This window comes from Gastrolobium bilobum, unplaced genomic scaffold, assembly GCF_033153095.1.
Source record: "Gastrolobium bilobum isolate Gb01-03AN ecotype WA unplaced genomic scaffold, APGP_CSIRO_Gbil_v1 utg1891, whole genome shotgun sequence".
In the NCBI taxonomy this organism is placed as follows: domain Eukaryota; kingdom Viridiplantae; phylum Streptophyta; class Magnoliopsida; order Fabales; family Fabaceae; genus Gastrolobium; species Gastrolobium bilobum.
In genome coordinates, this window is record NW_026899025.1 from 119,238 (window position 1) to 134,188 (window position 14,951).

The 14,951-nt window shown below is 31.5% G+C and overlaps 1 protein-coding gene and 1 pseudogene across 1 annotated transcript; both read right to left on the reverse strand.

The window, feature by feature from the left end:
- Positions 1-425: 425 nt before the first annotated feature.
- Positions 426-5,639, reverse strand: LOC133286321 (wall-associated receptor kinase-like 9; annotated as a pseudogene).
- A 1,655-nt stretch (positions 5,640-7,294) lies between these two features.
- Positions 7,295-11,134, reverse strand: LOC133286322 (wall-associated receptor kinase-like 10). The gene is made up of 3 exons (XM_061483729.1): positions 10,237-11,134; positions 9,051-9,104; positions 7,295-8,403 (listed from the first exon to the last, which is right to left on the reverse strand). Exons 1-3 carry the CDS (start codon positions 11,132-11,134, stop codon positions 7,295-7,297), a joined length of 2,061 nt encoding a protein of 686 aa, XP_061339713.1.
- Between the last annotated feature and the right edge of the window lie 3,817 nt (positions 11,135-14,951).

The window sequence follows — 14,951 nt, forward strand, 5'->3', positions numbered from 1 at the left end:
TGTTAAAGGAGAAATTGTTTTCCGATAAAATATTTGCATGTAAGAAGTTTACTTATACTATTGCATTTTTTAAGCATACTATTTCTGACTATAAAATATTTCATATAGTCTTATGCGGTTATTTTTCTTTTTTCTTTTTCAATTTTAGTCAACAGAGACAAAACATTGTTTCAGTCTCCACCTGAACTGAAACATAAACATAGGCGAGAGATTATTGAACTAATTAGTATTACGAAGCAATTTTTCCAAAAATATAAAGTTAGGCCAAATGCACATAAATAATATTATATCTCAAACATATCCCTCACAACAGAATCATTTGTGCTTTAAGTTACATAATACAAGAATCATTTATGATAAAAAATACATGAATAATTTTATTATATCTCTAATAATGAGGAAATAAACTAAAATAAAATCACCTATTATCTTAATGTAAGAATATGCACAACATCCGAATATGAGGGAAGGGCTGAGCTACTTAGAGTGGCAATGAATTTGATGCAGAGTATCCAGTTCTAGGTTAGTAGTCTTCAATTCCAGCAAGCTCAATTTCTTCATGATTTTTCTGTGCATTAGACTTGCTATCCAATCTCCTGATCTCTTCTAATTCCAATGTGACTTCTTTCATAGTTGGTCTTTTTCTCCCATTTATCTCTAAGCATCTATTTGCAAGATTGGCAGCTGCAATTATATGTTCTTTCCCTCTTCATCAGTGACTCTTTTATCAATAATGTCAAATAGACTATTCTTCTCCATACACTGAACAAAATATGATGCCCAACTTTTGGTTTCTTTAGATATTGTTGAGGATATTGGCTTCTTCCCCGTTAAAAGTTCAACAAGAACTACTGTTGGGCTACGCACGACAAGTGCACCGATCGTACAAGTAATATAATGATTAAGTAAGAGATCGTTCCCACGAGGATTACGGTTCAAGCACCAATTCAATATCGCAACTTAAGTTGGACAATCAAAGTTGTATTTGGAACAGAATTTTGGATTTGGAATTTAAAACATTAAATGCAAGAATTAAAATAAGAATTTAAAAATGTGATTTACTCTAATGAATCAAGAATAAAAGCAAGAAATTAAAGATGAGATTAAATAATTTAAAAGAACGTAGCTAGGGGTTCAATTTCCTTTAATCTCTTTATTATGTTTGAATTCCTTCTTTATGTTAATCGTCCTTAGTATCAATCTAATCAATTCTTTCGCATGTAATTAGGGCTCAATCCCTTGTTACCCTAAAACCTTTACAATCTTGGAAGAACCCTAGTTTCCCGGTTATTCCCCAAGCATGCAAGCATTAAGTTCAAGAATCTTAAAGATTACGCAAACCCTATGTCTATCCCTAGAATCATAACGTTTACGATGAAGTTATCAGATATGGATTACACACCAACATCCCTATTGTCATGCATTTACCTATGATCAATATATAAGATTCAAGCCTATATAAAGCATTAAAAACAGATAACTTCATTCATGATATAAAGGAAAATTAACATACGAATTTTTCAAAGCATAATAAATCGATTAAATTTCATCTAACCCTAACTACTTAAAGAACTAGCCAGACATAACAATCTCAAGAATGAAAGACAATATAAAAGCTCCCCCAAACTCCATAGGTGATTGGTGAATCTTCAATATCTCCAGTGAAAACTTGATGTCGACCCGTCTCCGCTGCTCACGAACATGAATCTGATGTTTCTCCGCGTTCCTTCAGCCTCCAAGCACCAAGAGTTGTTTTGCAATATCCAAAGTTTTGTATTCTGACCCCAAAATGTGTTATTTATTGGCCAAGAGTTCGTATCCTAGTTGAATACCTCGTATGGGCCTAAGTTGGGTTTCTGGGGCGCTTAAGCTTGGTCATTCGCGCTTAAGCCCCCTAGAACAGTGATTGTAGAGTTCGCGTTGCGCGCTTAAGAGACCTCCTCGAGCTGGAATTTTCTTCTTGTAGCGCGCTTAAGCCCTGAGTTGGAGGCTTAAGCCCCCATAGGCAGAGGCTATTTGCTTGTTTAGGAGGCTTAAGCTTCAAGATAGGGGCTTAAGCTTCCTCTCTCAACAACTTGATAGGATCTTCAAATCTTTTTGTTTTGATCTTCATCTATCATCTCTTCTAGTTGTGATTTCAATCTTCAAATTTGCCTCCTTTTATCTTAAAATCCCTTCAAAATAATAAAGATAATTCATTTAATTAAATTTCAGATAATGTTCATGATTATCATATTAAAACCCTAGTTTTTGACTTGTTCAACTTGATAATTTATATTATTTTAGTCTATAAAACAAGATAAACAAAAGGTTTATCAACTACCCCCAAAACTATAGACATCACTTTTTCCTGCAAATTGACTAGTGAGAAAATACTCAGGATCCAAGTATCCAAAAGTACCTTGAACTACTGTGGTGAGATGAGTAGCTTCAATGGAAACTATTCTGGATGCTCCAAAGTCTGCTACTTTTGCCTTATACTTTTCATCCAATAGTATATTTGTTGATTTGATGTCTCTGTGATAAATCGGCTGAGATGTGAGTGATTGTAAGTAAAATAGAGCTCCTGCAATTTCAGTGGCAATTCTCAAACGCATATCCCATGTCATTGGTAAGTCCTCATTTTCATCATGCAAATATTCGAAAAGGTTACCAGGAATGAATTCATAGACAAGCAATGGAATTTCTGTCTCCAAACAACATCCTAACAACTTGACCACATTTCTATGGTTAATTTGTGAAAGGATGACAAACGCGTGGATGAATTCTTCAACCTTTCCTTCGACCTTAAACTTTTTCACAGCAACAATTCTACCATCAACTAGCATGCCTTTGTAAATGGTACCTTGGCCTCCCTTTCCAAGAACTATGTTCGTATTAAAGTTGTCGGTGGCCTTTTCTAATTTCTTTAAGCTGAAGAGAATAGTTTGGTCGACATTAACTTCACCAGAAGACATTCTTTGCTGTAACAACAAACCACCATTTTTTTTTGAAGAATTTTTCTTTGCATTTCTTTATCATTCTTTTCCTTATAACTTTATGCAAAATCCATAGAACAAGGAACAAAATGATGGATTCAATGCTGGACAAAACTCCTACACATTTGGCACAGTAAATTAGGTGATTATAATTGTCCAATACAAATATAGATAAGCATGGACCTATACTAAATTAATAAGTTTAGGATCCATGAACTTCATTGACGGTGAATTTGAAGAAAATTGTTCATTGATTGTGAATGCAGATAATGGCAGAGCCAGGGGGGCTAAGGTTGGGGCCGCCCCCCAAAAGTGGATCTCATTATTCTCTGGCAATGGACAAAGTTGAGATTGTAATGGCAGTGGAGGCATCTTTTTGGGGCTGAAATATGAGAGCAGAGGCTCCTTTTCTGATTGGGTGAAAGCGATTGTTGGGGTTTCTTTGGGTGCAAAAAATTGCTTAACACAAGAAAAAGCATTGACTTTGAACGATGAAAGGTTTTCCTGAAATGGGTCAGTTTCAGAATAGAGGAAAACACAGAGATGCATGGATTCTGGCTCCACCGTTGACGGAAGTATAAATGGTATTTTTTATTCTTCATGAATGAGTTTGCGAAGTAATACATACCTACTATAGCCCTATTTTTCGCTTGACTATTCGTATCAAAGAACCCCGGTATAGCTGAAACGTCAACCAAATTAGATTAGAGGTTAGAACTCGTATATATACATTTGTTGAGGTAGAATTGAATTTAGCAAAAAATGAAAAGAAAGAGAGGGTGGACTGGATGGAATTAATTAACTTTTATAACATAAAATAATTAAGTAAATAGTAAACAAAACATGCTAAATGAGTATTAAAATAAGTATACCTTTATTTAAAATAATATATATACCAATATTAGGCTGATTAATCATTTTGACCCAGTTTTAAAATCAATTTATCATTTTCCCCTCTTCCCAAACTATTTTAAGTAAACAATTACTGACTGGTTGGATCCTCTCTTTTTTTAAGCTAGAAGCTACTTATAAGCATAAGCTAGGCCAAACAGATTTTGGGAAAGCTCTTTGTTTTATAATGAAGAAAAAAGCAGAAAGCTAAAAGCTTCTAGGATGAACATTTTTTTAAGCTTTTATCTGTTTTTCTTGAAATATGTGTTTTTAAGCTAAAATTTATATGTAATTACCAAACAACTTTTAACTTTTTTTTAATTATTTTTTTTAACTTTAGCTTATAAGTAACTTTTAGCTTAAAAAAGAAAGAATCCAAATAGGCTCTTATTCGAGTAAGTGTTGGTCAGTCATTGGTCAAATAGGATAGATTGATGTATACTTTTAGAATATGAATACGTTGGTGTAAAATTTGGAAAGAGAAAAAATAATAAATTATTTTAAAATTGTCAATCAACATTATGTTAAACAATATCCCAAAGCTTTTGCAACAAAAGAAAATAAACATCGAAGTCAAACGTGAGCTGGCATCCTTTTCCAACTTAACTTGGTTATCACCTGGACGCTGCTTATAGAGAAAGAAAAAAACATGTAATTCTAAAACGATGTCAAGATTTAAGAAAACAAAAAATTTTGATAAAAAATTTTTCCATCAAAATTTCCAACGGAACGCATTTCTGACAAAAAATTTCGACATAAAATATTTCCGTAAAAAATCTTGACTGAAAAAATATTCTGTCAAAATTCTTTACAGAATCTAAATTTCGTAGAAAGTTTCGAATGAAACATTTCCCTCAAAATTTCTAACAAAACAATTTCTGTCGAAATTTACGTAAGAACACATTTCCATTGAAATTTTGAACGAAAAATGTTCCGTCAAAATTTTTTGACAGAATTCTTTTTTTGTTTAAAACATTTAATGGAGGAAATCATTTTCGTCAAAACTTTTGATGGAAACTAAATTTAATCGAAAATTTAGATAGAAAATGTATTTTTGTAAAAAAATTCATAGATTGAAAAATTCGGTCGCTTTTCGACGAAAAAAATAATTGTGATGAAAATTTGATCGTTTGCAACATAGAAATTTCATCGAAAATATGATTTTTTTGTGTGTTGTGAAAGTACATAAATAATTTTGTTAGAAATTTTAAATTTAATTTTAAATTTGTAAAATATATTAATTTTATTAATTTTAAAAAGGGTAAAATGGTAAAAATATCTCACTAACCCTTCATTTTCTTCCCTTACCATTTTTTTAACTCCCAAACAAGGGAAGGGAATGCCCTTCAATTTCCTTCTCTTCCTTCTCCTCCCTCCCCCTTGGATCCCCCTCCTTCCCCTCTCCTCCAAACTCCCAAACAAAGCCTTAAGGTCTATGATTGGCTGAGAATCTTTGCTTTTGCAGTTCCAACTGAAAACTGGATTCATGATCTTAACCTTGCTGTCACTGCCATAAATGGATGTCACTTCTAGATTTAGAGATTTCAGGTAAGGTTTCTGACCTTGAGAAGTGTTTCTGCATTCTATTTCAGACCACTTGTCTGCATAGCATTTGGGATCACCTATTCCAAACGGGTAAGGTATAAAAATTCCACAACTGGAATAATCACAACCAGGTTGTGTCATGATTGGATTTTGGGCAGATGCCAATGGATATATGAGCCCTACTATCATCAAAATGATTATATGGGATGCAAATTGCACAACCATTGTCGTTAAAGGAAGGATAAATCTTGTTGAAGTGTGTGTGTTACTCTGTATCTATAGCTATCTTAGTAATTAGAAGCATATATATGCTACTTATTATAACAATTTAACATACATAACTGTTATATAAGAAATTTCTCGGTTATGTTCCTTACAAGTCAAAATTTTACTAGTAGTAAGAAGACTTGTGGCGGCTTGACCAATATTGTATATTAACACGTTTATTGAAAATTCTACAAACATACAAATTTTGAACGAATAGAAACTACAGATAAGATAAAATTGAACGAAATTTCCTAATCGTCCTGTAGAAATAATCATTTAGACTTTTTTTATGTTTGTAGAACATAAAGAACAAACATAAAAAAAGTTATTCAATTATCACCGTTTCTTTGGTTATTAATAGTTAAGATCCTTGATTTGGTTATTGATGGTTCATATTTAATGACATATAAGATATGGACCCATATTATGCTATAGAAAGGTTTATCATTGTCACTGAATAAGACTTGAACTTCATTAAATTTTTTAGTCGATTGCCTATTTCTTTATATATTAACATCATTTCCACAATTAGGAATCTGCCACTATGTTCTTGAAAATTGATCGAAAACGTCGTCCGTGGAAGTGTTTACATAAACTTTTGGTCCAACCTGAGGAAATTTTCGAGTCAAATACTTGAATTGAGATAATATAGACTTACTTTTATGTCACATTTTGTTTTGACTTATTAAGTTGTCTTGGCCAAATGGGATAGGTGCGGATACTAAAAACAAAATAAGATGCTTAAATCGTGGTGGACCTAAATAATCAAATTCCCATCCGCGATTTTTGGCCGCTGTCTAGTTACGTAGGATATACGAAATTTCTTTAGGTGTTCGTGTATAGACTACTGCCACTCAACTCATTAAGGGAATACTTTTCTCTTCGGTTGTGTTTTGAGGCTTTTTGTTAATCATATTATAGTTTCTATTTCATATTTAAAATATGGGTTTTCTTTTTCTGTGCAGATAAGTTATTTGGAGTAAGCCCATACGACGTCGTTTTCAGACAGAAATCATGGTGTTTTGTAGTTTTAATTTATTTTAGGGTTATAATAGTCTTTATATTTATAATTTTTTAAGATTTCAATACCAAAACGACATCGTTTTGGAAAAAAATGCAGATAACTTATCTGCAATAACTGTAGAAACATTTTTTCCTTAAAATATTTGCATTTAAGATGTTTACTTATATTATTGCATTTTTTAAGCATACTATTTCTGACTATAAAATATTTCATATAGTCTTATGCTGTTATTTTTCTTTTTCCTTTTTTAATTTTAGTCAACAGAGCCAAAACATTGTTTCAGTCTCCACCTGAACTGAAACATAAACATAGGCGAGAAATTATTGAACTAATTAGTATTACGAAGCAATTTTTCCAAAAATATAAAGTTAGGCGAAATGCACATAAATAATTTTATATCTCAAACATATCCCTCACAACAAGAATCATTTGTGCTTTAAGTTAGATAATACAAGAATCATTTATGACAAAAATACATGAATCATTTTATTATATCTCTAATAATGAGGACATAAACTTAAAAAATTCACCTATTATCTTAATGTAAGAATATGCATAACATCCGAGTGTGAGGAAAGGGCTGAGCTACTTAGAGTTGGCAATGAATTTGACATGCAAGCTCAATTTCTTCATGATTTTTCTGTGCATTAGACTTGCTATCCAATCTCCTGATCTCTTCTAATTCCAATGTGACTTCTTTCATAGTTGGTCTTTTTCTCCCATTCATCTCTAAGCATCTATTTGCAAGATTGGCAGCTGCAATTATATGTGCTTTCTCCCCTTCATCCGTGACTCTTTTATCAATAATGTCAAATAGACTATTCTCCTCCATACACTTAATAAAATATGAAGCCAAACTCCTGGTTTCTTTAATTATTGTTGAGGATATTGGCCTCTTCCCAGTTAAAAGTTCAACAAGAACTACCCCAAAACTATAGACATCACTTTTTTCTGTAAATTGACTAGTTTGAAAATACTCAGGATCCAAGTATCCAAAAGTACCTTGAACTACTGTGGTGAGATGAGTAGCTTCAATGGAAACTATTCTGGATGCTCCAAAGTCTGCTACTTTTGCCCTATACTTTTCATCCAATAGTATATTTGTTGATTTGATGTCTCTGTGATAAATGGGCTGAGATGTAAGTGAGTGTAAGTAAAATAGAGCTCCTGCAATTTCAGTGGCAATTCTCAAACGCATATCCCATGTCATTGGTAAGTCCTCATTTTCATCATGCAAATATTCGAAAAGGTTACCATTAGGAATGAATTCATAGACAAGCAAGGGAATTTCTGTCTCCAAACAACATCCTAACAACTTAACCACATTTCTATGGTTAATTTGTGAAAGAATGACAAACTCGTTGATGAATTCTTCAACCTTTCCTTCGACCCTAAACTTTTTCACAGCAACAATTCTACCATCAACTAGCATGCCTTTGTAAACGGTACCTTGGCCTCCCTTTCCAAGAACCCTGTTCATATTAAAGTTGTCGGTGGCCTTTTCTAAGTCCTTTAAGCTGAAGAGAATAGCTCTGTCAACATTAACTTCACCAGAAGTCAATCTCTGCTGCAACAACAAACCACCATTTTTTTTGAAGAATTTTTCTTTGCGTTTCTTTATCATTCTTTTCCTTACAACTTTATGCAAAAGCCATAGAACAAGGAACAAAATGATGGATCCAATGCTTGACAAAACTCCTACACATTTGGAACAGTAAATTAGGTGATTATAATTGTCCAATACAAATATAGATAAGCATGAACCTATACTATATTAATAAGTTTAGGATCCATGAACTTCATTGACGGTGAATTTGAAGAAAATTTTTCATTGATGGTGAATGCAGATAATGGCAGAGCCAGGGGGGCTAAGGTTGCCCCCCCCCCCCAAAGTGGATCTCATCATTCTCTGGCAATGGACAAAGCTGAGATTGTAATGACGGAAGAGGCATCTTTTTGGGGCTGAAATATGGGAGCAGAGGCTACTTTTCTGATTGGGTCATCTGTGACAACGATTGTTGGGGTTTCTTTGGATGCAGAAAATTGCTTAACACAAGAAAAGGCATTGGCTTTGAACTATGAAAGGTTTTCCTGACATGGGTCGGTTTCAGAACAGAGGAAAACACAAAGATTGTTGGGATTTCTTTGGGTGCAGAAAATTGCTTAACACAAGTAAGGCGTTGGCTTTGAACTATGAAAGGTTTTTCTGATATGGATCGTTTCAGAATAGAGGAAAACACAAAGACCCCCCCCCCCCCCCCCCCAACAATTCTGGCTCCACCGCTGATGGAAGTATAAATGGTATTTGTTATTCTTCATTAATGAGTTTGTGAAGTAATACATACCTACTATAGCCCTCTTTTTCGCTTGACTATTCGTATCAAAGAACCCCGGTATAGCTGAAACGTCAACCAATTAGATTAGAGGTTAGAACTCGTATATATACATTTGTTGAGGTAGAATTGAATTTAGACAAAAAAAGAAAAGAAAGAGAGGGGTGGACTGGATGGAATTAATTAACTTTTATAACAAAATAATTAAGTAAATAGTAAACAAAAGATGCTAAATGAGTATTAAAATAAGTATACCTTTATTTAAAAAAAAAAGTATACCAATATTAGGCTGATTAATCATTTTGACCCAGTTTTAAAATCAATTTATCATTTTCCCCTCTTCCCAAACTATTTTAAGTAAACACTTAGTGTGTGTTTGGATTCTTTTTTTTTAAGCTAGAAGCTACTTATAAGCATAAGTTAAGCCAAACAAATTTTTGAAAAAGCTCTTATAATAAAAAAAACTCTTTTTTTTGTAATGAAGAAAAAAATTAAAAGTTAAAAGCTTCTAGGATGAACGTTTTTTTAAGCTCTTATCTGTTTTTTTTAAATTGTGTGTTTTTTTTTAAATAAAGAGTTATAAAGATAGAGAAAGATGATTTTCTTGAAATATGTGTTTTTAAACTAAAATTTATATGTAATTACCAAACAACTTTTAGTTTTTTTTCTAATTTTTTTTTATAAAAAATTTAGCATATAAGTAGTTTCTAACTTAAAAAAGAGAGAATCAAAATAGGCTTTTATTCGAGTAAGTGTTGGTTAGTCATTGGTCAAATAGGATAGATTGATGTATACTTTTAGAATATGAATACAATTGGAATATAATTTGGAAAGAGGAGAAATAATAAATTATTTTAAAATTGAGGTAAAATTGTCAATCAGCAATATGTTAAACATTAAACCAAAGCTTTTGCACCAAAAGAAAATAAACATCGAAGTCAAATGGGAGCTGACATCCTTTTCCAACTTAACTTGATTATCACCTGGACGCTGCTTATAGAGCAAGAAAAAAACATGTAATTCTAAAACGATGTCAAGATTTAAGAAAGAAAAAAAATGGCAACACATTTTGAGAAAATTCATGTTGCATATAAGCAAAATTTCCAAAACGGCTTGTATTTTTTTTCCATATAATTATAAAGTTGTAAGATATTATAATAAAATAATGTAAATATGAGTTGCTGTAGAGGGATCATACCTGTGCAGCCTCCAGCGATGTAGGGATTGCCACTGTAGCCTGTGAAGCAGTTACATCTCAGACCACTTGAGGTTGTGTTTTGTGAAGATGTAACATTAGAGTCATAGCACTTTGCATCTAAAGGAATTTTAAAGATCGAATTGTTATACATCTCTAATAAGATCTCCCACTCAAGCACCGCAGGAACATAATCCATATTTTTCAGGTAAGAAAATCTGTGAGTAGATGAATTATATATCTGGTAGCTCTGGAGCCAATCATCAGTTACAATTAACACATAACTACACCGATGACTCACACTTCCGTCCCTTAGATCTTGAACCGTTGCATTATATTCTGAAAGATACAAAGGCAGTGAAGTTTCGCAGCAGGACCTGCCATAACAACCAACGTATCCAAGGACAAAGTTATTGTTAACTTCTTCATTGCCATCACAAATGGAAACACAACCACCAACTTCTGACCCACTTGACCTTAAAAAAACAACATTGTTGCAACCAACGGCTACAAATTTATTGTAGTCCTGTGAATACACGAAAGGGCTTCCTCTCAGGTTTATAATTGGCTCAGCGTTTTTGCGTTTGCAGTTTGAATGGTAAATCGGATTCATGATTTCAATTGTGCTTAGCTCTTCATCAATTAATTTCACCTCCAGATTTGAAGATTTCAGGTAAGGTATCTGACTTCCTTGAGAAGAAGTGTTTCTGCATTCTATTTCAAACCACTTGTCTACATAGCATTTGGGATCTTTCATTCCAAAAGGGTAAGGGATGTTAACGTCTCCACATGCCGAATCACAACCAGATTGTGCTATAACATAACCTTCGACACATGCTAGTGGATATATGGTCCACAGTATCAAAGTAATGATATGAAATAATGCAAATTGCAGAATCATTGTAGGTACGTAAAACAATGATCCCAATTTTGAAGTGGCTGAGTATGTATCTGTATTAGTTAAATAGAAGATATATGGGCGATATTATCAAAGTAATGATATAACCTTGCCAACATTTAATTCTTATAATTTTATTTTACAAAAAAAAAGTCAACTTCTACCACCAATAGGAAGACCTTTGTCGCAGCTTGACCGAAGTAATTAAGAATCCATGCTCTATCTAATTATTATTTATTTATCTATAATATATTTACGGAAAAGTGTTTGTTTACTTTTATAATCACACATGCATCATCTAGAAATATTACTCCTTGCACTTCAGTTGATTATCTATTTTTTTACTTTTTTTTTTTTTTTTTACCCTTTCGTCATTCTATACCCTCCTCCAACTTCCTTAACTTTAATTTTTTTTCTCATTTTGAACTTGAATTCTAAGTTTTGAAGTTGCAAGCACTCTTTATAAGGAAATGACAAAATACCAATTTTTTTTTTTATAAATTAATTATAAAACAAAAAAAGCAATCAACACTCATGAGTCATGACTCTTCTCCTCAAAAGTCATAACCCTCCTATTTACGTACCACTCATATGGCATCATATATGGATATCCATGACCTTATATCCTACCGTCTTCGCAGAGACGCAATGCAGTGCTGCCTGCTGTTGTGAATCCGCTCGTTCCTTCAACACCACATCTGCCGGCAAGTTATAATAAAGGTAGAATGTCACACGTGTCACTGTTGAGATATATAGTCCTACATTGATTGTATATACAACTAACGTGGAATTTATAAGGTTTTGGTCACTCCCACCTCTTGAGTTAGCTTTTGGGGTGGTGTATCTCAGAATTCTTTACATGGAATAAGAGCAGCTTAGTGACTATAAGATCACAAGTTTGATCCACATCGTCCTCACTTTAAAGTGGAATTAAAATAAAAAGCACAAAAAAATAAAACAAAAAATTAGACCTGTACAATATCCACACTTTTGAGCTAGCTCTTCTGGGCTGACGTATCTCAAGAGTCACAGCCAACCAAGTCGCTGACATTTTATATTAGAGACCAGCCACTCTTCCAAAGAGGCAGCTAGGTTATCACTTTTAATTTTACACACAAAAATTAATAAATATATATTATGAATGTAATCAAAAATACTGGAAGCAACTAAAGAAAAGAAAAATGAAACTGACACCAGAGTGATTTTTGCTGCCGTATTTGCTACGCAGAATTTGGTAAAATTTTGGCTCTTATACGAACTCTCTCCCCTCTCTCTCCCTCTCCCTGGAATAAAAGAAAAGCGTGGGAGATTGCCATGCGCGAACGAAATTTCGTGAAAGACCCATTCCTTCACCTCTATTGTTGACATTTTCTACATATTGAAGTGAGGATGACCATATTAACAGGGACAATAATTGCAAATAAAAAAGTCAGCAATACAACAGGTGAATGTGAATCGAATATACCCACACTTACAAAAGTCAACGCCACTAAAAATAGAGGTTTGATCGAGCCTTTTTTTTTAAAATTAATTTATTATTTGTCCTCGTTCTTTAAATATATACTAATTTTTTAATTATATATTAATTTATTCTTGATTATCAAATTTTGACTAGAATGAACGTTAAATTAAATGAATTGCCTCAATAAATAATTCATTTATTTGAGTAAGTATTAATCAAACTGTAATTAAATAAGAAACATGTGAACCCATGTGAAGAACAGAGTGAGAGGAAAAAATAATATAGATTCTACACATTTTTATGTGTGTGTTAGAGATAAAATTAATTATCTTTCATAATATTAGAAACATTAATTCCATAAACTTTTGGTCCAACCTAAAAAATATTCAAATTAAATACATATATTTGCCAGATCAACGAGTTCACAATAAGGACAGATGTAATTGTTGAAAAAAGTATGGAATCACACTATTAGAAAAGTCTTTATTATCGACGGAAAAAATCTGTCGAAATTAGTGACAGAATTTTTAACAAAATTTGTTTTCTATCCAAAAATTTCGATGAAAAATAAATTCAGTCAAAAAGTTTTCTACAAAAATCAGTTTCCGTGGAAATTTTTTGATGGAAAATAAATTCCATCGAAATATTTTGAAAAAAAAATAAATGTAAAGGAAATTATATTTGTGAACTTTTCGATGGAATCTCGATTCCTTTGAAAATTTTTGACGAAAAATTAATTCTGTCGAAAATATTTGAAAAAAAATATGAAAAATAAATTATATTTATTCCATCGAAAATCTTTGCAAAAAAATAAATGGAAAAATAAATTATATTTATGGACTTTTCGATGGAATTGAGATTCCGTCGAAAATTTTGAAAAAAAAATGAAAAAGAAATTATATTCATGGACTTTTCGAAGGAGAACAAATTTCGTCGAAAAACTTTAAAAAAATAGATGAAAAACATATTATATTAATGGAAATAAATGAAAAAGAATATATTTTTATGTACTTTTCGACGAAATTCGAAATTTTTTTACATAAATTAATTTTCATCGAAATTTTAAAAAAAAAATATTATATTTATGGAAAATTCTATGGAATTAAGATTTCGCCAAATGTTTTTGAAGGAAAATAAATTCTATAAATTTTTTTTGAAAAAAATAAATTATATTATGGATTTTTCGACGGAAAATAAATTTTGTCAAAAATCTTTGAAAAAAAATAAATAAAAAAAGAATTATATTTATAGACTTTTCGAAGGAATTAAGATTCTGTCAAAAAATTGCGACAAAACAAATTTTGTCAAATTTTTTTGAAAAAACGAAATGAAAAAGAAATTATGTTTATGGACTTTTCGACGGAAAACGAAGTCCGTCAAAAACCCTTAAAAAAATAAATAAAAACTTTTTTATATTTGTGAATTTTTTGACGAAAAATCAATTCTGTTAAGAACCACTGAAAAAAATGGGAAAAAAGTTATATTCAAGTGTGTGTGTGTGTGTATATATATATACCTACATACATATATATAAGGGAAAATTATATTTAAAAAAAAATTGTTTACAAATTACACTATTTCTGAACTGTCATACTTCAATCAAGAGTATATGACTGGTCATACTTAGGTTAATATGCAAAAAAAATTTGTAAACAGATCATTTCCTACATATATTAATTTGTAATGGGAATGCGTATAAGTATTGGGGCAGTAACCTTGAAACTATGTCATTTCAGGAGAGATAAAGGAAGTTCACATTCAAAATTAAATGTAGAAAATGGAAATATTATATTTGTTTCCACCTTTGTATGGTTATGATTTCTCATATTTTATATTTTATATTTTTTTTTACTGACTGCATATAAGCATTAGAGCAGTCACCTAGAAACTATTTCATTTTAGGTGGGATAATAGAAGTTCGCGTTCAAAATTAATTGTAGAAAATAAAAAATATTATATTTACTTTCACCTTTGTATGGTTATAATTTTCCATATTTAATGTTTTATATTTATTTTCACTTTTATATAGTCATGATTTCCATGTTTAATTATTATACGGCTTGGAAATTTATACATATAAGACTCTTTTGATTATTATATGACAGAGACTTTTGTATATATATAAGACTCTTTTCATTAGTATACGGTAGAGACTTTTGTACATTTGATTATATTAAGATGATATGATTTTCATATGTTATTTACTTTCATTATATTTGTTTATCAGGTGCAAAACATAAATTGGTATTAATTTTATAGAGAGAATTTCATTCGCAATTCTGTCAAAATTGAGGCAATATTTATTTTATAGAATTTCATTCATTTTTCGTCAAGAAGTTTGGATGGAATTTATTTTCC

Coding starts and splice junctions, on each gene's coding strand:
- LOC133286322 (XM_061483729.1), bottom strand. CDS start 11,134: ATGATTCTGCAATTTGCATTATTTCATATCATTACTTTGATACTGTGG. Junction 9,105..10,236: donor CATCGCTGGAGGCTGCACAG/GTATGATCCCTC, acceptor TTGACGTTTCAG/CTATACCGGGGTTCTTTGAT. Junction 8,404..9,050: donor GAAAAAGAGGGCTATAGTAG/GTATGTATTACT, acceptor CCAAATGTGTAG/GAGTTTTGTCAAGCATTGGA.